Consider the following 26,038-nt stretch of genomic DNA (forward strand, 5'->3'; position numbering starts at 1 on the left):
TTTACTTTTATGTTTATGTTTTTGCTGTCAAGCATCGTTACATCATGCCTGATTTCATTTCTATTTATTTATTCAGTCATGATCTGAGAGGGATCTTCGACAGAAACGGAGAAGTTGCAATGGATGACATCAGTGATGAGAAATTGAGCGGGTGAGAACGTAACAATCAAATATTCATCATCGCATTTTGCTCTTAACAATGCTACAGTAGATGAATATATACATTTTGACTTTCATGCTCCAATAGAACTTGACAGATATGTAATCTATATTCAAAACCTTTGGGGGGGGGGAGGTAGGGTAATGGTAGCGTTAGGGGTAAAGTTAGGGCCGGGGGTTAGTGTAACAGCGAAATGGACATTAGCGGCAACCATCATATTTCAAAGAATAGCATGAAATCTTACATCTATACAAAATATACGGTAGAAGTGGGTAATTCAAGAGGAGAAACTTGGCTGCTATGAGTCATGTGTACAGGCCTGTTCACACATAAACACTTTCATACATAATTTATATACAATATATATTTCATAAGTATGTATTATACTCTGACTGGTCTGTTCTCAAAGTTACTCTCTGTTTACCGGCACACTTAGATTCCAGAACCCATCACATGGAATTCTACAGGTCACCATCAGGTACGGTTACCCTATTAATCCATTGTGATATGTTATTTCTGGTTGATGAATTCCATAGTGTAGATATTCTATACGCCTAATTTCAATCCTTAAATGTTCGAAAAAAAAACCTTACCGTTCACTTGTATCTTTCAGAAATGATACCAGCGACATCTAGCGACTTAAAAGATCCATGGTGACCATTTTGATCGTGAGTCGAAGAGGAAAAATGAACAAAGATTGAGAAAGGGATTAAAACTCAACGGTATTGTTTTTATCATATCAGGAGCTAATTTGAATGTTTGATTTCAGTTTCCTTTCGAATGTTGTCTTCACAGAGTTCACTTGAAATGGGATACTAGCTGTAGGGACGTTGCGATGAAAAGCAATATCTTCGAGTTTTTCTTTCAATCTAGTCTTTAATATGTAGAAAATGAGAAGATCTGATTCACTAAAAATAAATATTATTGTTAAAGACTAGAAACCTTACAAAAGAGACTGAATTTATGCAAAAGTGACTGAATTTATCATAACACCTTTCCGATTTAAAGGTAAACAAAAAGACTATGAAGCTTCGTTTTGAAATCAAGCCCATTATTGATGAATGATCTTAAAATTATGCACATAACTCAAGCTGTAAAGATATCAAGTACTATACCATTGCTGGCATAATGCTTGCTTATGTCGAGACCTTATAATAAAATCTATAATTATGATAATCAAATCTCAAAATTTGTGAAAATCCTTCTATACGAAATATACAGACTGAAATAATTGTAGAACACAATGCTACGATTGGTCAAAATAAGCACACAATGCTCCGATTGGTCAAAATAAGCTTCCTTCATTTCTAAACCAGATAGAAAAACACAAGGTGAAAATTATTTTACACATTAGAATAGTCTCATCTTAAAATAGATGCACACCATATACAGCAGATTCAAACATGCCAACTGGTTAAGAATTTCTTTACCATAAGAAAGTGTCATAGCCATAAACCATGCAGAGTTCATCAACAGTGATGGTACATACTGGCTGACGTTCTCAATATCAGTACATAGTACAAACCAGAGCGATAATACACAGTATTTACATATATTGATATAAATGTGTCACCATCACCATCATGCATACAGTAAGATAAGATGATACCATGTGATATAATATAAGACTAAATAAACAAAAACGTAAAAACATATTGATAAAAAGAGAGGACTTGTTCGCATTGGCAGCAAAGTTGTTGCTCTAGCTACGACCATTTTTCTTTTGTTATCGAACGTCACAATAGAATGTTGGCCCAGTCAGGCCTTTCCTATCACTGCAATTTTTCACATAAACAAGTGAAAACTCCCATTATATAATGTTTCTTTCTTTGAGTGATGTCCAACGAATTTGATTTAAGATGTGTTAAATGGCATCCGACTCAGATGAGACATGACAATGTGATGTGCACTTTATCTTGTCAATTGACATACAGTAGTCCATCCATATTTGTCAAACTGTAACAGCTATCATACGCCGTTTCATTCCCTAGATTTGCCTGAACACCATGGTGTTCACCACTATCATTATCACAGTGAACATCGCGAAAAAAATCCTGTCAACACGAGAGGCAACCTCCCTCCAATCGTACATGGCCTCCTCCAGCCCCTTCCTCTCTTCCTTTCCAATCCTGGCGGCTTTCAGGTCATTTATGATGAGGTCAATCTTGGCCAGAAGGACTGGGTCTACAGCGTTGTTGTTGTAAGGCTTGGTCAGATGAGTCGTCTCTATGGCCGAAGTGCTGCAAGGCCTGGTCATCCTACTTGTGTTCCCAGACAGCGCTGCTCCCAGGTTCGTCCAGATACAGGAGTTCATGATGACCCCAGAAGTGTCAAGAGGAAAGCTGAAGAAAAATGAAAAAAAAAAGTTTCTCGATACAGTTTTAGTCACTGAAAGCTAACTTTACATTGGCTTTAACACGACGGACGGCTGATATGTACACTAATATCATCATCATCCTCATCATCATCATCATCATCATCATCAAAGTATGTTGTATTGGTATTGCTGATGAGCAAAATTAGATGTTTGTAACTTTAGTGCACTACCAATATCTCCCTCTAGCTTTTCTCAAGTAAAATGCACGGGTACACCACTGATTACAGTTTCGTCACCATCACCAACACCAACCTAACAGGTATTTTCCAGTAGGATTATAATTTGGCCACGCGTATGCATAAAACAAAAGAACGAGGATTTTCACAATTGTCCATTGAGCCTTTCTTAGTAAGGAGTCATACTCTACGGGACCTTATTACCGGTGTAAGGGCGGATAGAAGTGTGAGTTGAATGACTACGACCATTTTGAACAACATGCAAGTCGAGTGAGCAACAAGATTTGAATTCTTAACTCTCTAGTTCTAACTCAAGGTGACTCACCTGACGCTGCGGCGACGGAAGCATCGCCAGAAGAACCACTCAGCCCACCTGGACGGTGTGTCGATGCGGAGGGACTTCTTCAGCCAGGCCGGGGGAGGGTGGGCGCGGAAGGTACCGAAGTGGAGGCTCAGGACCACGACGTTCATGGCGATCGCCAAGGCGTTGATGAACAGAACTGCACCGAAGTACTTCCCTGAAGACACAGATAATGTTTTACTAGCTAGGTAGCTACCTGTTTATTTGCCCTGCAATAATTAAATAGCACATAACAATGAATGAATCATTTAATGAATTAATGAATAAATGTTTTATCTGTGCAGGTGGAGTTTTTAATATAGAAAAATCACCTATAAAACAAACGATCATACATTACAATTCATAATCAGATAATAACATCATCAGATAGAGATAGATTTTAACCAGATAATAACGTACTATCAGTCAATAACCTGGATAAGTCATACCTATGGGCACGTTGAATGGTGTCTTACCTATGATGGAAACGTAGGATGATGTCTTACCTATGATGGGTACGTAGGGTGATGTCTTATCTATGATGGACACGAAGGATGGTGTCTTACCTATGATGGGTACGTAGGATGGTGTCTTACCTATGATGGGTACGTAGGATGATGCCTTACCTATGGTGGGTACGTAGGATGATGTCTTACCTATGATGGGTACGTAGGATGATGCCTTACCTATGATTGGTACGTAGGATGATGTCTTACCTATGATGGGTACGTAGGTTGATGTCTTCGGCAGCTGCCCCGCCACCATTTCCATGTTGACAGTGTTGGCCAGTAGCGCCGTCAGAACCATTGTCATCCTTTCTCCGGATTCAGGTGGGGTCAGGAAACCCAGCAAACTGCCAATACAACATTTCAACAACTGAATTCGAAATTATACAAATATATTTAGTAACACTTTCAATAAGAAGGAAAGAGAGGCAGTTCTAGCAAACGAATCGCTAGTCATGACAAATCTACTTTCGACCTTCAAAACCAAGATGGCGGAAGTTCAAGTAAAAGTTAATAAACGAGAATGTCTATGAGGATGTTATAGGTCATTGGCCAGGTGTTGTGTCACTGTAAACACCAAGGATAAAGCAAGTATCTCACATAATTGTCATGTAGCCAATTATACGATAATAAATGATTCTAGGAAATTTATGCCAAGGCTGTATGTAGACCGGTTGTACAACGAATCTCACGGGTTCCTATGCCAATAATCTTCAAACACTATCTGCAAGGATTGCACAGTCATATAGAGCATCTGATGCACATACCTGATTAACATCAACACACAGGCAGGTACAAAGATGTAGTACTGATGGTACAGCGGCCGTCGGTTCATCACAAGAGAAAATGTGACGTCAGGGAAGGGCTCAGGGCAGCAGCTGGACACACGAGAAGTACAATAATTGTAATGAGTCTCGATCAAATCATATTTAGCTATGAAAATCCCCAATATTCTATTGAGTTCATAGTTTGAGAAACGTCGACTCTTATACTTCTGCCGGGCACCATAACCTTCTCCCTGCTGCCTAACACTGTAACTAATATGGAATGGGGTGCCAAATGGCTACTGCAGTGTGCTAAAGGTTAAGATTGTCACAAAATTGGTTTTATTCAAAGCCTTCTAAAGAATGCCTGAATATCTGAAGTGTACATGCCTCAGGGATTATCAATTCTGCATTTAGTTGATTGTTTAACTAACAATTCACCGCTTTTCTTTAATGTGGTGGTCTTAGGGTATCTGGCAAATTTCAAAGCGTTTACTTTCCACATATTTGTAAATTGTTATACTATTTGATGTGAATGACGATTGAGAATCACCTTATGGTAAGAAAATATCATACTTGTAGTAATGAACGTGTCTCTCTGCCAGAAGGTCAGTGATCTCCCATTCTTCGTTTGGACCCAGGTTGGCTATATCTCCCTTCGGGAATCTGTGGATGTAAAAAATGGCTCAGTTTTGTTTTAGATACATTCAAAATAGAACACTTTCAGTTGCATAGACTGAATTTATATAAAGAAATGATATAATCAAATCTGTTCTAAAATGGAAATTGTCATATCATATGCGATAATTTATAAACAGTGGTAGAATAGAAATTGAAGAAACTCTTCTGACAAGATATCATTATCCACTGTTTTCTGCTTCTACAGTCGCAGAAACGTCTTTCAGCTGCACTCAGCATGTGCCCATCTTCTTATACTGTGTCTTGCGTCTTACAAGCCACCTTGGCTTTTGGCGTTTCTTTTTTGTTATCTTATCTTATGACTACACATGACAACAATATACCTACTTATTCATGAGATCCACTTTCAAACCATCGTACGACCAGGAGCCGAACTTGAGCGGGCAGACTTGGCTGTCCTGGGGGAAGTACACGATGTTGACCCGGCAGGCAGCCTTGAACGTGTAGGGGTACAGGAAGGCCACCGAACCATCTGACCTGACGGTCGCCTTGAAGTCTGGAACCTCCCCAAATCCTTCTTCAAAGACACTACATATGGATAGAATTGAGATAAATGCAATGGATATTTAGGGGGTCAACATTGATATTTGTAACGTTACATCCTTAATGAACAGACTTTAAGTTTCTGTTCATGCTATAAAAAAAACGGTGCAATGGCCTAGTTGGTAGAGTGCTCGCCTTGCACACGGTAGGTCGTGAGTTCGAACCCCGGCCGGGTCATACCAAAGACTTTAAAAATGGTACATACTGCTTTCTCTGCTTAGCACTCAGCATTTGGGAAAGAGTATGGAAGTTAAACACACATCACTACCAGCGGACCAGCCCCCTGCTGTAGTGACTTGCACAATGTGTGTGGCCCAAGGGCTATAGAAATGGAGATGGGCGCCACCCCTATGCGTCTTTTCAAGACGCCCGGGTCACTTTAACTTTAACTTTTAAAATTACAAAAATGCTACCAAAATGCTACAAAAATAAATCAACAAAAATGCTACGGAAGAAAATTTACAAAACGCTACAAAGGTGAATCTACGTATACGAAAATGCTACAAAACTAAATCTAAAAAATACAGCAAAACTAAATCTGCAACAATGCTACAAAAGTCAATCTAAGAAATGATGCAAAAGTAAATGTACACCAATGCTACAAATTTAAAATAAACCTACAAAAATTCTTCAAAAGTGCATTTTTAAAAAGTGCTAAAAAAAGCATCTACAAAAATACTGCAAAACTAAATCGCTACAAATGTTGCAAAAGTAAGTGTACAAAAGTAAATCTTTTGTATGACCATGCAGATTTACATATCCACTGGCGATCAAGCTTGTCGGTACGTACGTGGTGCCGTTATTATTTAAACGATTAAAAGACGTGTTATGTCATGGGAGTTATATTACATGTTTATAGTGTACATTACCTGTTGTACAGAACAATGTCTGGACTCCAAATTTTACTGCACTGGATTCGAAGTAAGTCCACTCCGTCGTACTTTGATGGATCCCACTTTAAGAAATGGTCGGTCCAAAACTGGAAGGAAAATCAATAAACATCTGATATTGCCTTTGCACGGAATGCAGCACAGTACGGTACAGGACAAAACTGTTAAAGATACTGAAGCTATGACAAAGGGACAAATGATATGTGTAGTCTAGAAAAAGTTTACATACCAGTCTCATCCAAAGATTGACTGTGAGCATGTGCCTCCTGTCGTCCTGTATGTCCAGAAAAACACAATGATCATCAGAAAAATTGTCTATAGCTGGAAATTAACTCTATTTCTTATAGACACTATGGTTGACTATCAGTTGTACTTGTTTTTCTTACATTTTGAAATTCACAGCTTTTGATATGTAAATTGATATGCGCTATATCGAAATGTCCCAAAGTAATAAGGTTCTTTTGAAACTAAAATGAATAAATATGGGCATACCAGGTGTAGATACTCCGCGACGGCGACGTCGATCGTAACATTGACGGTGTCCGAATTGTTTGTGACGGGTCGACGGTCGGGGTTGTAGTCCTTAAGAAGATCCATTAACAGCTGTTCTTCCATCGAATGCACATCACTGCCCGGTGCGACTTTAAAAAAAGCATACAGAATATTTCTATAATGGATATTTCTGGAGAGGGAGTCATATTATAGTTCTGCAAGTTCTGATAATTCTGCAAGTTAGGGAGTGATTTCCATAATTTTCATCTTGTTAATATATACACCCCTAGCTACATGCCAAAAATTATCAAGAGTCCCTCTTGAGTTATTTACGGAACTGTTTTCAGCGTTTCTGTTTGTGTTTCCGTGGCTACACGCTAGTTCCACATGCTAAGCACGTTTTACTGCATAGAGACAGAAAGGTCAAAAGGTGGTCTAATCTCCTGTCTTCAATTTCCTATTGCCTAGTACGGAATGGCTTAAGTATGGAAACCAATGTGCATAATTGATATCTGTCAATGTCCATCCTACATAGACTTTGTTATATGTATGAAATTCCTATTATGGATGACACTGCAATCCAAAAATGTCTACCGATTTGACATATTCGATTTCTCGTTCTAACAGTTGCTAACAAAAGGCCTACTGTGATTAAAAAAAAGCCTACAAGGAGGCCTAAACGTAGACCACTTCCTTACGGGCCCAAAAACTTCCGACCGTTTACAAATCATGACCAAAGGTTTTCCAGAACATGAGATATCAAAACCTGTTCTGCTGCAGAACAACAGAAAGTCACTTGCAGGCCAAAAATAAAAGTTATGTTTTACCAACATCTGCCAAAATGTCAAATGTCATGGGTACCTTTTCACAGTTTCTCGAGTTTTGCTGTCCGCAAACAAACAAACGCACAGTCAGACGGAACAAAAAACACAACCTTATTGGCAAAGATAATTACTGCTGACACTGACAATACAAATGAACAGGTGTAAGATCAGGCGTGTACCAACTTAGAGTTCGCTCTTTAACCTTGAATATAAACAAGCGTAGACCAGAAACGCGATACGCGACACTTGACAAAGCCGTGTCTCATTGACGTATGTACTAACTTTGAAAGCAAAGCCCCAAATAATGACATCACTGTCACCATGGGATGTGTTATACAAAGAGGCTCAATAGCAGCCTATTGCCCTTCGACGTACATGCACGATATATCATGTTTTCGCACAGAGCAGAAAATACAATCTGTGACAAATAGTAACACCAAATACAACGCTAACACCATCCTTAAATTTGTTTAAACGTCACCTATGGCTATATTTCCTAAGACAGACAATGCAATCTTTGACGCGCCCCATTTAAACGTTTATGTATCAATATATTGTATGTGTGAAAACGTTCTGTCCTTTATAGCAGAATTCCATTTTAACAAAAGACTTCTGAGGGCCGAGGCTACACCCCTGCGGGCACCGGCGCAAATGTGACCGCAGCATTTCTGAACGCCACTCGTACACTGTTAATGTTTGTAACTCACCATGTGACATGACGGCTCCGATGGCAAACGTTAACATATTTTGCAAGGTCTTCATATTTTGTCACGTTTTCTTGACAACGCTGAGCAGGAAATAGGGTCAGTACCTGAGGCAAGACCAAAATGTTAACCGTCAATCCAACCTTTCGAGTAAGAATAAATTCAATTTAGTTCTGGTAAGAAAATGTATGAAAATAGACACTTATTCAGCATAATAGCGTCCACGAAGCAGGTGTATAACTCAACTAGAAAAGACATACAATGCAAAAGAATAGAAATGAGAAAAAAAGGTCGCAGCTAACAATTTCACGTCTTACCTCTCTGAGTTCCTCTCTTTAACTTTAGCAGACCGGGCCGAGAAAGTCCGACACAACAGTTCCTTGAAGTAATATGAACACGCCCACATTTTGTACCTTTCCGTTAACGAGATCATTGTCGACCAATGGGGTGTCTTCAGGGTGGTCCTTACCCCCATCAATCAAAACATACGTCTAGTTGTTTTTTGTTATGTAGTGGTGTCGTTTGCGCAGCAGTAGTTTTCCATGATTCATGACCCTGGGTAGGGGTTTTCCCGACATGTAAAGATAGAGCCTAAAGTGACATCTCACACACCTGACATCAACACCTATTTCTGTCAAGCAGGTTTTTCCCACCCTTCGGCTAAGTTCCAGTCCAATAGCTCTTGTCAATAAGCGCAATTGTATCTGGTTATTCTATAGTGTAGAAGTCATGTTTTGTTGTTATGTTTTTCACCCGTATCAGGGTTAACATTTCGGATTTATTACAATTAGTTTGCCTTTACTCACCTTCATATGGTCATTTCGTATCTGAATACAACGGTTATAGCCATTTGTTACTGTACATGCCTGAATGTAAGGTATATTTTGTTGTCAAGGCCCCCCTCCCCACGTTGCGACGGAAAAGTACTGTGAGGAATATGATCTTTGCAAACACGAAAGGCGGGCTGGCGGAAATAGACGGGGTTTTCTCATAAGTATGACAATGGGGGGAATGGGTCCTTGAAACTTACTCAGACATGTTATTTTTTAGTCACATATCTTACCGAACCGTTGACCTGGAACCGTTGAAAGACGACACCAAAAAGTCGTCTGACGAGCCGGATCACTTTACTCAACCTGAGCAACAAACCCTGTGAGGAAAATGTCGTTATCTAAGCACCTGTTGCAACGTTGGCTGTGTTTGGGACGCTTATGGCGCTGTATGGAACAATATGGTGAGAAGGTGAGGAAACTTGAGCACCTGAGGGTTTAACTGGTTCGAAACAAAGAAGGCTACTTGAAGAGCAATTGCTAGAAGTCAAGCCACAAGTCTCTGCCATTGTGAACTTTGTGAATAACACTTTTAAAACATTAAGGCCAATGTTCTGACATTTACGCGATTGATGTTGAAATAACGTTAAGCCAGTAGCGGCTAGAATCCACTTCGTTCACGAACAGAATAGTGCCTTCTAAGTACAGCTGTTTACCCGTTGACCGTGAGAGCAAGGTAAACATGCCTGAGTGACGCCATTTTCCTTACGGCTATACATGTAGCACTGGAGGACAATTAGAATCTGACTCTGAGCCAAGCAAGCATTCCAGTGGTATGTCAACCAACTTGTCTTCCAAATAAGAGGACAGAGAACAAGTAATATGTGGTGTTCGTACCTTTGTCACTTTATTACTATGAATAAGTGTATCTTTAAAATAGTTGGCAAATTCTCAAACACATAAAAGATATGTTTAACTTAGCGTGTCAGATAGCTAGCTTCTATTTATCAATATGTAATCGCATGTGTCCATATTACATAACCAGTCACATATCTTAAACAGGAAATGCTACTTCTGTGCTCGAATATCTATTGTAAAAACAAAAGCTCGTGGTCGGGTGTCGTACATGGTTGAAATAAGATTATAATACGCTGGTAAAATGGCACACAAACAGAAACATAACACTAGAAACGTTTACGCGATACCTTGAATTTCACAGTTCTACAGCAATTACAAGAGTTGAAGTAATTAAGAATTTCTAAATTGTTATTTCTTTCATATATGGAACATCTTGATAGCTTGATTCTCAGAAACAACCAAATGTAAGTCACCAGTTAGTGTTAGTCCTGTTGGAGAGTTCAATCCGTGTTCCTCCCGTGTCAGAAAGTGCCTGATAAACGTGCCGTCACGACTAAACAGGGAAACAATTTGGTTGAAACAGTCAGCCACGATGATGTTGTCCTCGCTGTCCGTAATGACACAATATGGGCGGTACAGCTGACCTGGTCCTCGGCCAAGTGACCCGCACGTGAAGAGATGACTGCCGGCGGGGTCGAATATCTTCAGGTTACCGTTGCTACAGTCGCTAATTATAATTTGGTTACCGCTGTTTACAGCCACACAGAGAAAGGAGTCAAACTGTTGCTGACCTTGACCTTTGTCTCCAAACTTCAGAATTACGTCACCACTGGGGCTGAGTACAAACACTTGATGCCCAATAGTGACGATGATACGTCCCAAACCGTCAACAGCGATACCTTTCGTATTTTCACATTTCGCGGCAACCCCTGTCACCTGAAAGACGCGTGTCTCCCTCCCCTGTTTGTCCAGTACGTGAATCATGTGTCCGTCTCCTGTCACCAACAGCGTGCCGTCTGTCAGTACCACCACACACTCTGGGGTAAACTTTAAATTTATCTTCTTCTTGAAAGAACCATTTTTGTCCAGAAATTGCAGACGTCTGTTGTTATAATCGGTCACTACAATGTCTCCATCCGCGTTCACAGCAAGTGATGTAGGGTAGTTAAACTGTCTATCTCCACTGCCTTGCTTTCCGACGGTTTTCAGAAGTTTAGGGCTGCCACTACAAGTACGGATCGACGTGCTTGTTGGCACTGGTGACAGTGTATTTCTCAACGGGGAAAATTGACCAGATTGCAGGTTTTGAATTGTTACAGGTTTGTGGGACCTTGTCGCTTTGAGCCCACGTTGCGTGTCGTTACATACATAGCACAGGTTGTCGGTACACTCCACACAGTAGAACTCGGCAGACTTTCCTCGGTCACAGGCAGTACAGGGGCGTCCCTCCACGTGTGGTTCCGACATTTTTCCTTTCTCTTTCGTCTGTTGTTGGAGAATGTCGCACAATTTGTCAACGTGGAAGTTGTACATCAGCCCAAGGACGCCATTTTCTGGGAGGGGCACGTGCTGTCGGCACTTCGGACAGCAAAGTCTTCCTACCGGCTCTGTGGCCAGGAGCCTCTCCAAACACGGCTGGCAGAAGGTGTGAAGACACGGAAGAATCTTAGGCTGCTTTAAGTCATCCAAACAGACTCGGCAGACAAGAATTTCCTCGGTTATTTCTCTGATTACGTCAGACGCCATTCTCCCTTGAAAGCCCCACACCCACTGAAACTGAAAGGCCAAAAGACCAGACGTTACGTGGCGTTACGTCAATGGGACTTCCCGTCTTTGGCCAACGGTGATAATTTTGTTAACCTGGATCCTTTCTATGTGTTAAGCTTCAGTTGTTATATTCTGTGTATTAAGACTACGAATTGTTTTGACATTTCAGCAAAGAGAAGCAGATTTAGCATTATGATAGATTCTACGAAGCAAGACTTAGTGTATGACCCAATTAGAAAGGATGCTCAATGCATTAAAATATGAATAAAGAAAAAGTATCAGGTTACAGCTGACATTCTCACGTCTTACCACTCTCAGTTCGTGTCTTCAACTGTAGAACTCTGGATCTATCATGGCCACAAAGATTACATACAACAGTTCATTCAAGTAATAAACACGCCTGTATCATGTATCTTTCCGTTAACGAGATCATTGTCGACCAATGGGGTGTCTTTAGGGGTCAATCCTGCCCCCGTCAATGAAAACATACCTCTGGATGTTTTTTGTTATGTGATAGTGTATAGTTTGAGCAGTAGTTTTCCATGATCTGTTACCCGAATAGGGGGTCCCCCCAGATGTAACCATAGAGCTGAAAACGGCGGTTCACACACCTGGCGTACGTCAACACCTATTTCTGTGATGTGACGTAACGCGGATTTTTCCCACCCTCCAGCTCATGATCAGTTCCAGTCCGGTTACTCTTGTACATAAGCGCTATTTTATCTCGGGTTATCCCATAGCGTGGATGCCATGTTTTGTTGTTGTGTTTTTTAAACCGTATCGGTGTAAACATTTCAATTTATTACCATCGGCTTTCCTTAACTAACCTTCCTATAGCCATTTTGTATCTAAACACAATGCTTATACATGTAGCCATACGGTTGCTGTGTGAATGTAAGGTGTCTTTAGTTGTGAATGCCCCCCTCCCCACGTTGTGACGGAAAAAGTACTGTGAGGAATATGACCTTAATAAACACGTACGGTCTGGAGGAAATGGACAGGGTTTTCTTATTAGTAAGGACAATGGGGGAATGGGTCCTTGAAACTAATTCAGATTTGATCATTATTCTTCTAATATATTACATATCTAGAACTTGTTCATTTTGATTTACGATCTGCACTTATAAGTATAATTAAAATTTGCCCATACTTTCTGAAGATAGCGTTTGGGCAAGAATTCAACTTCTTCAAAATATACTTCCAGTTAGCCTGGTCCTAGTCTCTAGGGGTCGGCATAGGGGTGTACCGGCTCTGCTTTATTGAATCGTTTCTGCAGCCCGTCTACTTAGCTGCCCTGTAGAATTTCGCTGCCTTTTCTACTTACTTAGATACCCTAGAGAGTTTCACCTAGCTAATTTAATCCAAGGCCGTAAACCCACCCCTGAGCGGGCTAAGCTGTCTTGGTGGGCGGCATCACTCTCAGCGCCGAAGAGATATAGATATCGGGGAGTCCCCGATGGTATGGTTTCCAGGCTAACCCACAGGAAGTATACCGTGATGAAAGGTTACCGAATCGTTGACCCGGAACGGTGAAAAGGTGAGACGAAAAAAGTCGTCCGACGAGACGGATAACTCTCTTTCGCCTGGTCAACAAACAACACGGACTCTGTGGGGAAAATGTCTTTCTTTAACCACCTGTGTGCTATGTTCGGGGCTCTTCTGGTGATGACTAGAACAACACGGAGTGAAGGTAAGTAACGTTGGTCGTCCCCGGGTTAAACTAGCCTAAAATCAAAACTAGTACAAAAAATCAGTTTAAAAAGGAGAAACAAAGAGTAGTACAAGGAAGATTCGATCAAAAATCACCTGACCCACTTATAACTATTGTAAGAGACTGATACTGTACATGTATTAAATACATATACCTATACGCCACAGGTATTTTCTAATGTAACATTGAAACCTAACCAGTTTGCTTTTGTTGTTACTGGAGTCGAGTGAGGTAGGAGTTGAATTCATAGTGGTTATTAGCGTCATGAACATGCGCTGTGTTGATTGAATGTTTCTGCAGATTACTCTTCCATACAGTAAGAGGAACGAAGCTGGCACACTTCTTAAACATTAACACGAAGAACTGTATGAAAATTCGTTTCTCTTAGTTAATGAAAAATTAGTCCAAGAAATCTTGGACCAACACATAAAGAATTCGGCAATGACTTCAACTAGTTTTAATATAAAACCTCATCCCATCATATCAGCTGTAAAAGAGAAACGTATATGAGTTCTGAAAAAAGTGGCCTATAGTGACATTTATCATTATACAGACATAATTACAGGTATAAATAACTTCGTACAGTAACTGTAAGGGTCATGGGAACGGATCCTTACCTCTGACAGACTTTCAAGGGCGTGGTCATCTAGAAATCATTTCAGTCGCTCATGAAAATTTGAACAATAAGCTGAGATATTTCAGTGGTCTCAGTAAGATTTGTGCCTTCACATTTGTGCCGCACTTCATATTTCATGGACAAATAAGCCCGTTATGAAACAACATTGCATTACTTTTTGACTGACCCTCGTAGCTTCGGAATTCGAGCAACAACGATGAAAAGAAGTGTGCACTAGAAACATCAACGGCACTCTCACCATAGTTACATCAACAGTAAAAAATGGCCAAATTTGTTAGATATTTTGCCAACTGCACTTTCTAAGAGGCATATAAGCTAATTTTTGTGGTACGATCTTGTGTTGAATATGACACAGAAACCTGCTTTAAAACTCTGTATATATAGATGTACATTGAAGTGTAAAATTTGTTTATCGCCAGACTCGTTTAGAGACCCAAACATCGTTCGCCCTCCCGGACTGGACAAGGCGGGATTTAACGTTTTGGTCGGGTGTTCGGTGTGCGTGGGGCTCGTCATCATTGCGGTGATGGTGGCAATCTGCTACCACGTGTACATAAAACCACGCAGGTAAAAGTATAAATAACACGTAGATTATGAGAAATAGAATTCTTATACTGTACTATTCTACAGCATCATCTAGCGGTTACCGTATGCACTGCAACATGTAAAACTGCGCTTTACAAGCAAACTGTATACTAATAACCCACCATGCCACTTACATCGCACTGTTACAGATTAGAAAATCTATATGAAGAAACAGAATAAGAAAAATTGTCGTACACAGCGAAGAGTTGTATTTTCATGAACGCCTTTTTCCTCAGGGTAATTCTGGCTGGTTCACATTGCACTGCAGCCATAGGTGTCGCTTCTTATAAATGCGGTACCAAACGTATTTGTATAATATATATAGATAGTTAATGTGGTGTTGGGAATGCAGTCCCAAATTATATCAAGAAACAATAATTCACTGACGCATAACATTCATGTTTCTTTTACTATTTCCAGGAGAGAATTTCATCTCACCGAAACCACAGAGCTGTAGCTGACTCCGAACATCAAAGACGAAAGAAGACATAAAACAAAATGGCCGAGACTCTATTGATCACCTTTGCAGATAGTTTTTGATGTCACCACAAGTCGGCTGGAAGCTGTGACGAAGGATAATGGACAAGAAAAGAATAAAACGGACCAAAATCGCTAAAGATCTCGTTAATATGTGTGTGCTTGGTGTGTCAGATGGCAGTTACACCGGCTATAGAGATCCATAAACAGAAATTATGCTGAACCATTACTTTGTTGCTGAACAATACTTTACAAGTCCTTGTTCGATACCAAACTACCATACTGCATTAAAGATAAAAAAGATTTGAATAACTTGAACCTGGGATGATTTCTCTCCCCCCGTCTCCATCTCGACGTCTGAAAACTATGCAGTGACGGCATGTTTGAGCCAAGCAAAGCTAACAAGGCCGCCACTTGGCTTTATGGGGGACTAAATGATACACTTCTTGCAGCCAACCCGTAACTATCAGCCAACCCTGTAACTCTAGCCGGCTATAGTTACAGGGTTGGCTGATAGTTACGGGTTGGCTGCAAGAAGTGTATCATTTAGTCCCCCAAAAGGGCGGTTCAGAGCCTGCAACGGAGGCTAGCCACCACTCGCCATAAGCGCTAAGTCATGCGTGAAATTACCTTACAAGAAATGCTTAGTCATTCTGAGACATAAGGAGTCAAATAGACGCTTGCTAATTCGGACAGAAGCTCTGACGAGACCTGTTCAACCTATCAGCATCACATCCAGTCTCCTGTCACTTATCATCACTGAGGCAAGAAGATTTTGCTGGACCAGTAACCTGTTGTCACGGTAAACATTAACTGCTTGTCTTGGCGTCTTAGTCCTTTAAAGGTACGTTTGTAGAGATGTTAGTTACCAGAGTGCACGTTTGATAGTAGAGAAGAGAGAGAGAGAGAGAGAGAGAGAGAGAGAGAGAGAGAGAGAGAGAGAGAGAGAGAGAGAGAGAGAGAGAGAGAGAGAGAGAGAGAGAGAGAGAGAGAGAGAGAGAGAGAGAGGTGTAGTCTAAATGTAGCGTCCCTCTAGACGTAAATTGATTAATACCAAAGAACTGAGAATCCGTTTGGGCCTGGAAAAAGTAGAAATCGGCCAAATAGAGGTGTTGGCCAGCTAATAGGGGTAATTTGTATCTATGGGCTGGCCAACTCCTCGATTTCCACTCTTTCCAGCCACGAATGGATCCTGGTAGAGGCTAGGCTATCACATAAAATGCAAAAATACATTAATACATAAAATATTGCTTTGTGATTAGAAACGATACTGACACGCACGTTTAACCCCTTCTGACTGTATGGAGATATTAGAGATTCGCGTGCGTTAGTCTGTATTGTTCAGTAAGCAGAAACAATCAAGATTTCTCTTGTATTTGTATTAGTTTATAGTTTATAGTTGACCGGACGAAAGTCGTACTGTGCTTTTTGTTGTGTCTATACAGCTTTTTTAACTGTGTTACAGTTAGCCGAACCGCTTACCCATCCTAAAAAAAGAGAAACAAAATGGGAGAAGTTTTGGGGAATGGGCTCAATTTGTCTATTCATGATTTCCCGATCGAGCTTTAAAAGACACATGCACACTGGACGTCCTTTTGCTATGTTACAACAACCTGTTTTCCCTAATAGAGTCCTTGGCTTTGGTGTTGTTTAGTCAAACGTATGGCTTTGCCCATGATTTTACACATCTATCGTCCGTTCTAAGGAATGGTAGCCTGTGTATGAGGGTCACTTGGGCGCCCAACCCCTGTAAGTTAAAGAACATAATAGTAGGGGTGAACCAGCTTGCTTTCTATTTTTTTGTGTATTTTTTTGTACTGCACACCGGTAAACCGCCCCATGGCGCAACACACCAGGTTGGTACTGAACAGTACAAGCTGCACATCCAGACAGATAAATTTGATCCACTCACACAGAGAAGGACCTCCACTTCCCAAGATAAGCGTGATGGTTTTGTTTTTTCACATGCTCGATATTTGGCTCTCCTCAAACACGGAACTTCCATTTAGCGTCCCATCGGAGGAACGTCCCTAACCGAAGCTAGGTACTTATTTTTACCTACATCACTGGCCTGTATGGAGTAAACATACCTAATCAAGGGGCGCCACAACAACAACCCTTTTGGTCTAGTTATTTCCATATTAGGTATTGAATTATAACCACGAGATGAGTCACGTAATCTAGACTGAGAAACTTTTATTCGCCACCGTAGGCAGCTGTATGCCGTTTTTTTGTTTCGTCTCATCCAGTGATGATCTCGTTGATGGACGGGTCAACCGGGTCCATGATCACACCGTCCACGATGTTGTGGACTTTGTAGAAATCCCACATGTCCTCGGTGGACCGACCCTGTAGGTAGGAAACAAATATGGCTTAGCAAATACAGAATCCATGGCGGTAAAACTAGAAATCATTGTACTATTTATGAACGCTCAGAGTGCAGTTATGTTGGTTGTTCTTACGCCGATTTGGTCGTAAAAGAGACAGAATCTGATATCTAGTATTCACAGCACAGTAGCGTAGTAGAGTACACTGACATCTGAAATTTGTAACCAATCTATGATGACAACTTGACAAACCGCAAAGAATCACACTGGCTTCGGGTCACTTCAACTTGCCAACGAGAAGGGTCAGAGGACAGAAATGGCGCTCAGGGGCGCACCCGGGGGAGCCACACGCTCAAATTTCAACCACTTTACGCCCGGACAGACTCTTACAAACATTCATTCTTCCCCCGCACCATACCCGAGTGGAACGCCCTGCCTGGCGCGGTTGTTACTGCTCCAACCGTTGAGTCATTCCGCGCCAGGCTGGAGGCCTGCCCGCCTTAGCCTGGGACCTCCTCCCCCCTACTTTGCCCCTAGCGGGGTTATTTGGGGGTAATCAAAGTTGAAGTTGAAGGACCGAAAGCTTGTTGGCGAGTGCGGAAATAACGTGTAAAACTCTAACAGCTCACATATTGCTGTGAGCAATACTCTTCTAGCATGGTTGCACCTCATTTTCCTTGTATTCTGGTGTTGAAAGGGGTCATTTTCATTCAGGAAAGATCAAGAAAGGTAAAGATTACCGTGGCCAGGTAGTGCGCGTCTCTCCCCGCCTTGGTGGCGAACACGTCAGCCTCCCAGCAGGTGGTGAAGGGGGGGACTGCAGGGTCGCGGACCCACTTCCAGACGAAGATATGGCGGCCTAAGGGGAAGCTTGTGCTATTAGAAATATTTATTGACTGAGGACAAAACTTGAAAAAGGCAGTAAGGCAAATTATAAAACACACAACAAAGCCCAAACTGTGTGAGACGCGATAACAGAAAGGCAAAGGACCAGTTGCAAATAAAGTAGCGAACGTTTCGAGTGTACATGACCTGGTTGTAAGTCCATCGGGACGGTGAAGTTGTAGGTCCCCATGGCATCGTCAGGATCTTCACAGAACTTGGGGACATTTTGGAAGCCGGGCTTTGGGTAGGTGGCCAGCACCTCATCGGAAAGCTCACGCCCTACAGGTATGCATCACAAAAAAAGGGGAAAACACAACTATTGACTGGCTTGTAGATTGACAGTATTGAGCAACAACAACCCTAGATTGTCCATTAGACAATTTGTGACAGTGGTGGGACAAAACTTATGCACGTTCTGGAAGCTAGGCTTTGGGTAGGTGGCAAGCACCTCATCGGAAAGCTCACGCCCTACAGGTATGCATCACAAAAAAGGGGAAAACACAACTATTGACTGGCTTGTAGATTGACAGTATTGAGCAACAACAACCCTAGATTGTCCATTAGACAATTTGTGACAGTGGCGGGACAAAACTTAATGCACGTTCTGGAATCCAGGCTTTGGGTAGGTGGCAAGCACCTCATCGGAAAGCTCACGCCCTACAGGTATGCATCACAAAAAAGGGGAAAACACAACTATTGACTGGCTTGTAGATTGACAGTATTGAGCAACAACAACCCTAGATTGTCCATTAGACAATTTGTGACAGTGGCGGGACAAAACTTATGCACGTTTTGAAAGCCAGGCTTTGGGTAGGCTGACAGCACTTTGGCATCCGGAAGATCACGGCCTACATCACGGTATGTACCACAAATAAGGTGAAAAATAGAGCAGTAGATTACCTTGCAGATTGACCGCTTAAACCTAAAGTATCTATTAGACCACATGTGAAACAAATGATTGCGAGACAGAGAAGGATTCTACGAAGTACCATATGGCGACGCCCCCATGTCCATGATTTGGATGAGTTTGGGAGAGTCGATACAGCAGGGGTCCTGGTCTCCGTCCACCACAAATATCAGGTTCTCCCAGTCCATGGTGTTCCTCCATCTACACTTGGATTCCGCCACGTGGTTCTAGAGTGACGAGAATAATGTAGACACGTACCAAAACAGCAGCAAAGCGAGCAGTATTGTCACATTTTATATTGACCTCCGACCTCTCCTGCTCACTTTTATGTTCACTGCATTTGCTTTTGTTTAATGTCAAAAATTGCATACGTTTTTGTTCCTTGTATTTGATTTGATCGTACATTGTATTTAAACTAAGCGGACTCTAGGAACAATAGTGTAAAATTTGTAAAAATTAAACACTAATGGAGATCTGAATAAAACGAACAAACAAAGATGGAAATAGTATTGATCGGAAATATGTCTTACGTTTGCCGGGTGAGTCAGAACGACCTCCTGACCCAGGAAGTAGGCAGCCATGGGGGTTTCCTCGGTGTATCGGCGGTCGTCATCTCGGGACTCTCTACACAGAGCCCGCTCCTCAGGGTGGTTGTCCAGGCGCCATGTGTAGTTGTTGTCAATATGCGTCCCGAATGCTCCATACCGAAGGTTGTAACTGAATGAAATATAAGGGCAGACGTGATTGTGATATAACTCTATCTTCTGAACGCATAATAATTTGCGCGCCTGAAAATACCCCATTAACGACCACATGATGAAATTAAGACTGATGTTTTGTGGCGAATACTTGATACATTGAATTTGTGCGAGGAAGTTAAAATATCCATCTTTAACCTCCTTGTTTTAGGTAAAGAGTTCTGTGGTGACTACGGTGATGGCTGTAGTTACTTACTACAAACCTACTCCAAAGGGAACCCGGTGACAACAATTTTCCATTCGGAGATTTGAAATATCAAGTAACAAGGGCAATATACATAGCCTCCAAGCAGGCCCAATGGATTGCAAAGACCGTATCCAACTGGAAAAAGGAGCTTGTATAGCAATCCAAGCAAACATACTTCTTCTGCCAGTTTGATACGGTCTTCGCAGCCTATGGATCTGCTTGGAGATTACAATATACATACTTCAATCGGTAGCATGATATCGTATTATGGTAAAACGCATCTCACTATGTGGCAGCTCGTGGCCATCCCCGACACTTGGCCTGATCCCAGTACCAGCCGTTGTTCTCCAGGTAGTCCGTACAGACGATCCAGGAGTGGGCGGCGGCCAGGGCAGGCAGCCCGACAGCTAAGAGCGCGACGAAGAGCTTCATTTTCGGCAGGATGCGAAACTGCTCACAACTGGCAAAGGCTTCACGGGGTCTCAGCAAAGTCGTTCTTTATATGTATTCCAGACTTATCAACAGTATGGGAACATCAGGAAGCTCTCGTAGCTGGATGAGTTATCTTTCTTACACAAATAGGTAGGAACAAAATTGTGCTGTAGAAGAATTTCATAATCGTTTTTGGCAGTGAATGCAAGATTTTACTATACAACTACAACAGTACATTAATAGTACATAATTATATAGATAAGTCCTTTCTCCGTGCACGCTTACTTACAGACATTACTGTGGGCTTATAACGTTTTGAATGAAAGTTAAAGTTAATATGCAAGTCTTAACATATTAATTTTGTCGACAACAATGAATGTCACTTACAGGTATTAAAGATGAATCTACTCCGTAGTGTACATTGTATAAGAGAAAGAATGGAAATTTCAGTGCCGATTTGTTCAGTTTTTTATGAAATAAATACATGACTAGATTACTACTGCTTACTGCATATCGCAAGAGTTTCAAGACTCTCATCACAATGATGACTGGGTGCGTATCATCACAACTAAGACACTTTGAAGCACAGATGGTTTACACAGGTTTCTTTGATTTGAATTTCATACTTTGTCAGTAGCGAGGGTCAGGAAATCATTTTAACTGACAGGCAGTTATTAGCCTGGATGCTAGAGCCCTAATTGCCTAGCCTGGATACCAGATCCCCAATCTCTAAAAAATCTACCACACGATAAATCTTTTAAAGATTGGGGGTCTAAAATCCAGGCTAGGCAATTGTGGCGCTTGTATACATCCTGAGATTGTATGATGAGTACATTTGTTTGTACCACTTTCGTGTGAGAATGGCAAGCTCCTATCAGGTGTTGCAGACTCGGGCCAATGATTATTTGAACAACAAAATGACTAGGGGAGCAAAACCTGCTCCTGCAGTTCCAAAAAAGCCAAAACCTGCACCACTTACTCTCTGTCCAAAGAACTATCTACCACTCAAAAATCAGGACCATAGCATGTCCAGAACACGAGATATAAAAACAGGAAGTTCGGCTGCAGTACCGTAACAAGCCGCTAGGGGACCCAAAATCTAATCATATCCATGTCTCATCAAGATCTACCCACCTACCAAATATCAAGACAATCAATTCAAGCCGTCTAGAGTTATGCTGTTTGTTATAAACAAACACACCCACACACAAACACTACCCTCTGCATAACCTTCTCGGCGAAGGTAATAAAGTCAAGGGTAACACAGTTTCAGTTTGGGACGTAGCGAGGTCGCCAACTTTTCCCGGGTCCAGTGAGATAAGAGCTTTGATATACAAATGTAAAAAAAAAAAAATGTATACAGCAATTTGTACGGGTGAAGCTAATTTTCTAAATAACAGTAGTATAAAATATTCTTGTTTTTGTCACATGACTGGTGTTGAATATCACGCAACAAGAGACAGTAAAAAGTGTTTCGGTCATGAAGTGTTACGTATCTTCGACTAGGCATCAGTTTAGGGGAGGGGGATGAGCTGAGTTACTTCAGCTTCTAATCATATTGATGTTTTCTTGTGTTAAATAGTACGAATATTATTCAGATCGTGGCATGCTATCGGCAAGAAGGAAACTGTTATACATTTTCACTTATTGTTATATTTCACCCATACTACAGTGTGTATATATGTAATATACAGAAATAGAATATTTTTGTGTGTACAGAAAGTGCGAAACCGAACGACATGGAACGAAACTGAAGTACAGAAAGTGCGAAATGTTCCCCAAAGAAAAGAGAGGTTGTTATGTGTGCTTTTATTTCTGGGATATTCTTGTTGCTTTACGTTCAATTGCAATCATTATACTGTTATATATATTCCAGCGGTTGTACGGAAATGTTTTTTGCTGAAGTCTAATCCACAGTTAAAAGGTTCTACTAAAACTAATCCGTGGCTACCCAGCTACTAATCTCCTATCTTTTTGCAACTAGTCGGTAATGAAAATTACGAACTTGGCACATGGTGGAATGTAAATAGTGGCGTATTTTGACCTTGAAATAGTGACCTTTGACCTTGACAGGTGAAGACTGCATTATTCGTGTTTTGGTAATGGTCCTTACTTATGTACATGTATCTCTTATGATATTCAATCACAATTGCAACATGGTCTACATTACTATTGAAAACGTATCATTAATGTTCTAAATGTACCAAAGAAAGCGTCGAAAATTCGATACCACATAATAATATATATGTTTAAAACAAAAATACACGCAAAACTTTGGTAACAAATGTCATCTTTTTATATCTTTTTTGTCTTGAATGTACAAGACATGTACAGTTGTTTTAGCGACATTTTTATTGCCACTTAACCGGTTCAAAACACATACTTAAGTACATGCACGTTTACCGAACCGTTGACCCGGAACGGTTGAAAGACGACACCGCAAAAAGTCGTCCGGCGAGTCGGATCACTCTACACAACCTGAGCAACATACAAGACGAACTCCGTGAGGAAAAATGTCGTTCTTTAACCACCTGTTGGCTGTGTTTGGGCCGATCCTGGTGCTGTCTGGAACAACATGGGGTGCAGGTAAGGAAACTTGGGTACATGAGGGTTAAACTTAAGTTCAAAACTAAGAAGACTTGTAGAGGCATTGCCAGAAGTCAACCACAAGTCTTTGGCACTGTGTATGTCGAAAACAGTGTGAGAACAGTTATAACTGTAAGGCTACGTTCTCCTATTTACACGATTGATGTTGAAACAACGCTAAAACGGTAGCCGGTAGAATCCACGATGTTCAAACATAGAATCGTCTCTTGCAACTGTTTAACCGTTGTTTGTGAGAGCTAGGTAAACATACCTGGGTGACGCCATTTTCCTTGCGGCTATAGCACTAAACTAGAGGTAATTAGATCTGAATCTGAGCCAAACATTCTAGCGGTATGTCAACAAACTTGTCTTCTAAACCAGAGGACAGTGAACATGTAGAAATGTGTATCCATAGCTTAGTCATTTTTCTAGGCTCAGTTCGTACTTCGCAGTCCTTTTATACAAACATTTTGATGCTTTCTTAACACACACAATGTTTAATGTACAAAACGACAGCTAGCTTAGGTTGAGGCGGTGTTATGTTTGTATAGTCGCACTGTGTACGTTAACAGCCCATGTTTTGAACATATCGTTCAGTCAAGTTTGTCAACGATGCAAAATCTAATACTCGAGATCTAGAGCTAGATAAAACGTTGATATAGGCGAATTGCGGGGTGTCATTTCGCGTAAGCGGTTACAGTAAAGATGCCACAGGACAGGCTTAGATTTTTACAGGTGTCACGTAGCACGACTTTTGTTTCGTCAGGTAAAATAACTCACAGGTAGATACATAACAACAAACGTTGTAACAGTAACAACTTTAACGCTTGTGGATTTAAACAAATGTACTCAAGAATTTCTATTGGAATGTCTTAGGCAATCGAATAAGTACAAGACAGATATGTGTGGTTTGTCTTAAATTTAAGGTGGGTACGGGAATGTCTCTTTGGGTGTGTGCTGCAGCATGGCAAACTTGGCAAACACACTTTCTGCTTGGGTGAGCTTCGAAACAACAAGACTAAAAAGAGACATGATTTCCTTGTCTCATCGAGATTTCTGTCATATGGTTGGGATAACAGTAAAACCAGACCAAACCGGTGGGATGTTTTGCCAACTGGACTTTCTCAGGCTAGCTAACTGCTCAAATCGTGTGTCTTATTCGGGAACATTTCTTCCGTTGATAGATCAACCGCAGAAGACGTCATATTTCATAATACTCAAGAACCATTTGGGGTTTACTTTACGAACGGAAGAAACGTGTCCAAATAGGGTGACAAATTTTGGTACTTAGTCTATACAAGTGATCCTGATATTGCTACTTTTCTGTAGTCTTCCCAATAGAAACCATGTTTGCAGACTCCATATCATATTACCTCTCTCACCTTTGTCTAATTCACCGCCGTTTCCGGTGTACGCCCCCCTCCCACCCCTTCAGTAATATATTCTACGTGGCGTGAAATTACCTTAGTTGGAATATAAGGCCAACTTGCGTATTACTTACTTATACTGGTAATCCTACAAGATACCATGTGACACGAACAGAATTGTAGGCCACTAAAACCTGCTTCATTCCTTAATATAGTATTTTCTTCTTCCTGGGCTCAGTTTCCCCATTCAATAGTAAACAAATGCCTGTAGGGTTAGGTTTCAACACTTCACATGGCAAAATAAACAATAAAAAGGTACGACAAAATAGACTATCAATAGACCTGTTCAATACGACTGCTGATTCATAATTCATAACGTTTGTAAACGCACTTTTAGATTGCGAAGTAAACGAGAAGTTATGGCCCTTACGTCTCATTTCTATAGTTACTGGATTAATTTACTAATTACAAATATCAAATATATAAGCCAAGTTGGCCCGATTTCTCCCTTATGTGTAGTGTCTATTGTGAGTTATACTTAATTTTATTTACAACGACACTCTTATAGGTTCATAACAGTTCTAGTTGAAGATATATAGCCGGTCTAGTTTACAGATAATAGATGCAATGTGGGAACCAGGTATACAGTGTAACAGCTAACAAAAAAAAAAACTACCCTGGAGAGGGCTCTCTACACTTCCATCTTAAATTACCTCTAGTGGAAATTCTTTTGATATAATAATTTAATCGGTTCAATCATGACACATAAGAGCAGAACAATGTTTGGAGTATAACATTTTTGTTATGTACGTTGAATGTAAAATTTGTTTATTTCCAGACTCGTTTGCAGACCCCAGCATCGTGCGCCCAGCCGGAATGGACACGGTGGGGTTAAACGTTGTGGTTGGGGTGTCGGTGTGTCTGGGGCTCTTTGTCATCGGGATTATGGCGGCTATCTTCTACCACATCGTCATGAGGTCACGCAGGTAAATCTAAAACCGTTCCGCAGCAGCATCTAGCGGTATTTATAAGTACTGCAGCATGTTTGTTAAAATGCTGATAACAACAAATCTGTGATTCTTTTACCCAATAGGACACTTGAACCGCATTATTTCTTATGGCTAATCGATAGAAAGTTGATTTTCAACTCGTCATATACCATTCTTTTATTTTGGGTTTTTCCAGGAGTGAATTTCGTCTCCCCAAAACCCCAGAGCAGTAGCTGACTCCTAACATCGCAGATGGAAGAAGACATAAACAAGATGGCCGCCACTCCTTTACAGTTTTGCTTTACGATCATGCCAATATG

The 26,038-nt window shown here is 41.0% G+C and overlaps 3 protein-coding genes across 4 annotated transcripts; all 3 read right to left on the minus strand.

Moving 5' to 3' along the window:
* Positions 1–1,107: 1,107 nt before the first annotated feature.
* Positions 1,108–9,794, minus strand: LOC136440165 (neuronal acetylcholine receptor subunit alpha-10-like). 2 transcript variants are annotated; one of them, XM_066436028.1, is made up of 10 exons: positions 8,479–9,794; positions 6,948–7,096; positions 6,685–6,729; positions 6,435–6,544; positions 5,350–5,550; positions 4,900–4,989; positions 4,327–4,437; positions 3,770–3,906; positions 3,039–3,231; positions 1,108–2,502 (listed from the first exon to the last, which is right to left on the minus strand). In XM_066436028.1, exons 1-10 carry the CDS (start codon positions 8,531–8,533, stop codon positions 2,148–2,150), a joined length of 1,446 nt encoding a protein of 481 aa, XP_066292125.1. In that variant the 5' UTR covers positions 8,534–9,794; the 3' UTR covers positions 1,108–2,147. The 2 variants fall into 2 exon arrangements, with proteins under 2 accessions (XP_066292125.1, XP_066292126.1); XM_066436029.1 differs by lacking the exon at positions 6,685–6,729.
* A 257-nt stretch (positions 9,795–10,051) lies between these two features.
* LOC136440166 (tripartite motif-containing protein 2-like) lies at positions 10,052–11,883 on the minus strand. Its single transcript, XM_066436031.1, has one exon. The coding sequence runs from the start codon at positions 11,847–11,849 to the stop codon at positions 10,521–10,523; it is 1,329 nt and encodes a 442-aa protein (XP_066292128.1). The 5' UTR covers positions 11,850–11,883; the 3' UTR covers positions 10,052–10,520.
* Positions 11,884–17,459: 5,576 nt separating this feature from the next.
* Positions 17,460–20,954, minus strand: LOC136441006 (uncharacterized). Its single transcript, XM_066437233.1, has 6 exons — positions 20,631–20,954; positions 19,930–20,116; positions 19,482–19,626; positions 18,640–18,771; positions 18,348–18,466; positions 17,460–17,629 (listed from the first exon to the last, which is right to left on the minus strand). Exons 1-6 carry the CDS (start codon positions 20,774–20,776, stop codon positions 17,522–17,524), a joined length of 837 nt encoding a protein of 278 aa, XP_066293330.1. The 5' UTR covers positions 20,777–20,954; the 3' UTR covers positions 17,460–17,521.
* Positions 20,955–26,038: the final 5,084 nt, after the last annotated feature.

Source organism: Branchiostoma lanceolatum, chromosome 8, assembly GCF_035083965.1.
Source record: "Branchiostoma lanceolatum isolate klBraLanc5 chromosome 8, klBraLanc5.hap2, whole genome shotgun sequence".
Classification (NCBI taxonomy): domain Eukaryota; kingdom Metazoa; phylum Chordata; class Leptocardii; order Amphioxiformes; family Branchiostomatidae; genus Branchiostoma; species Branchiostoma lanceolatum.

Bases quoted from the DNA above. Each gene is read 5' to 3' on its own strand.
- LOC136440165 (XM_066436028.1), bottom strand. From the start codon at position 8,533: ATGAAGACCTTGCAAAATATGTTAACGTTTGCCATCGGAGCCGTCATG. The intron at 6,545-6,684 runs GTATGTAAACTT...TTTTCCTTCCAG, and splicing joins TCAATCTTTGGATGAGACTG to TTTTGGACCGACCATTTCTT. The intron at 5,551-6,434 runs GTAATGTACACT...ATCCATATGTAG, and splicing joins GACATTGTTCTGTACAACAG to TGTCTTTGAAGAAGGATTTG.
- LOC136440166 (XM_066436031.1), bottom strand. From the start codon at position 11,849: ATGGCGTCTGACGTAATCAGAGAAATAACCGAGGAAATTCTTGTCTGC.
- LOC136441006 (XM_066437233.1), bottom strand. From the start codon at position 20,776: ATGAAGCTCTTCGTCGCGCTCTTAGCTGTCGGGCTGCCTGCCCTGGCC. The intron at 19,627-19,929 runs GTAAGACATATT...TCGTCACTCTAG, and splicing joins TTCTGACTCACCCGGCAAAC to AACCACGTGGCGGAATCCAA. The intron at 18,772-19,481 runs GTACTTCGTAGA...GCATACCTGTAG, and splicing joins CATGGGGGCGTCGCCATATG to GGCGTGAGCTTTCCGATGAG.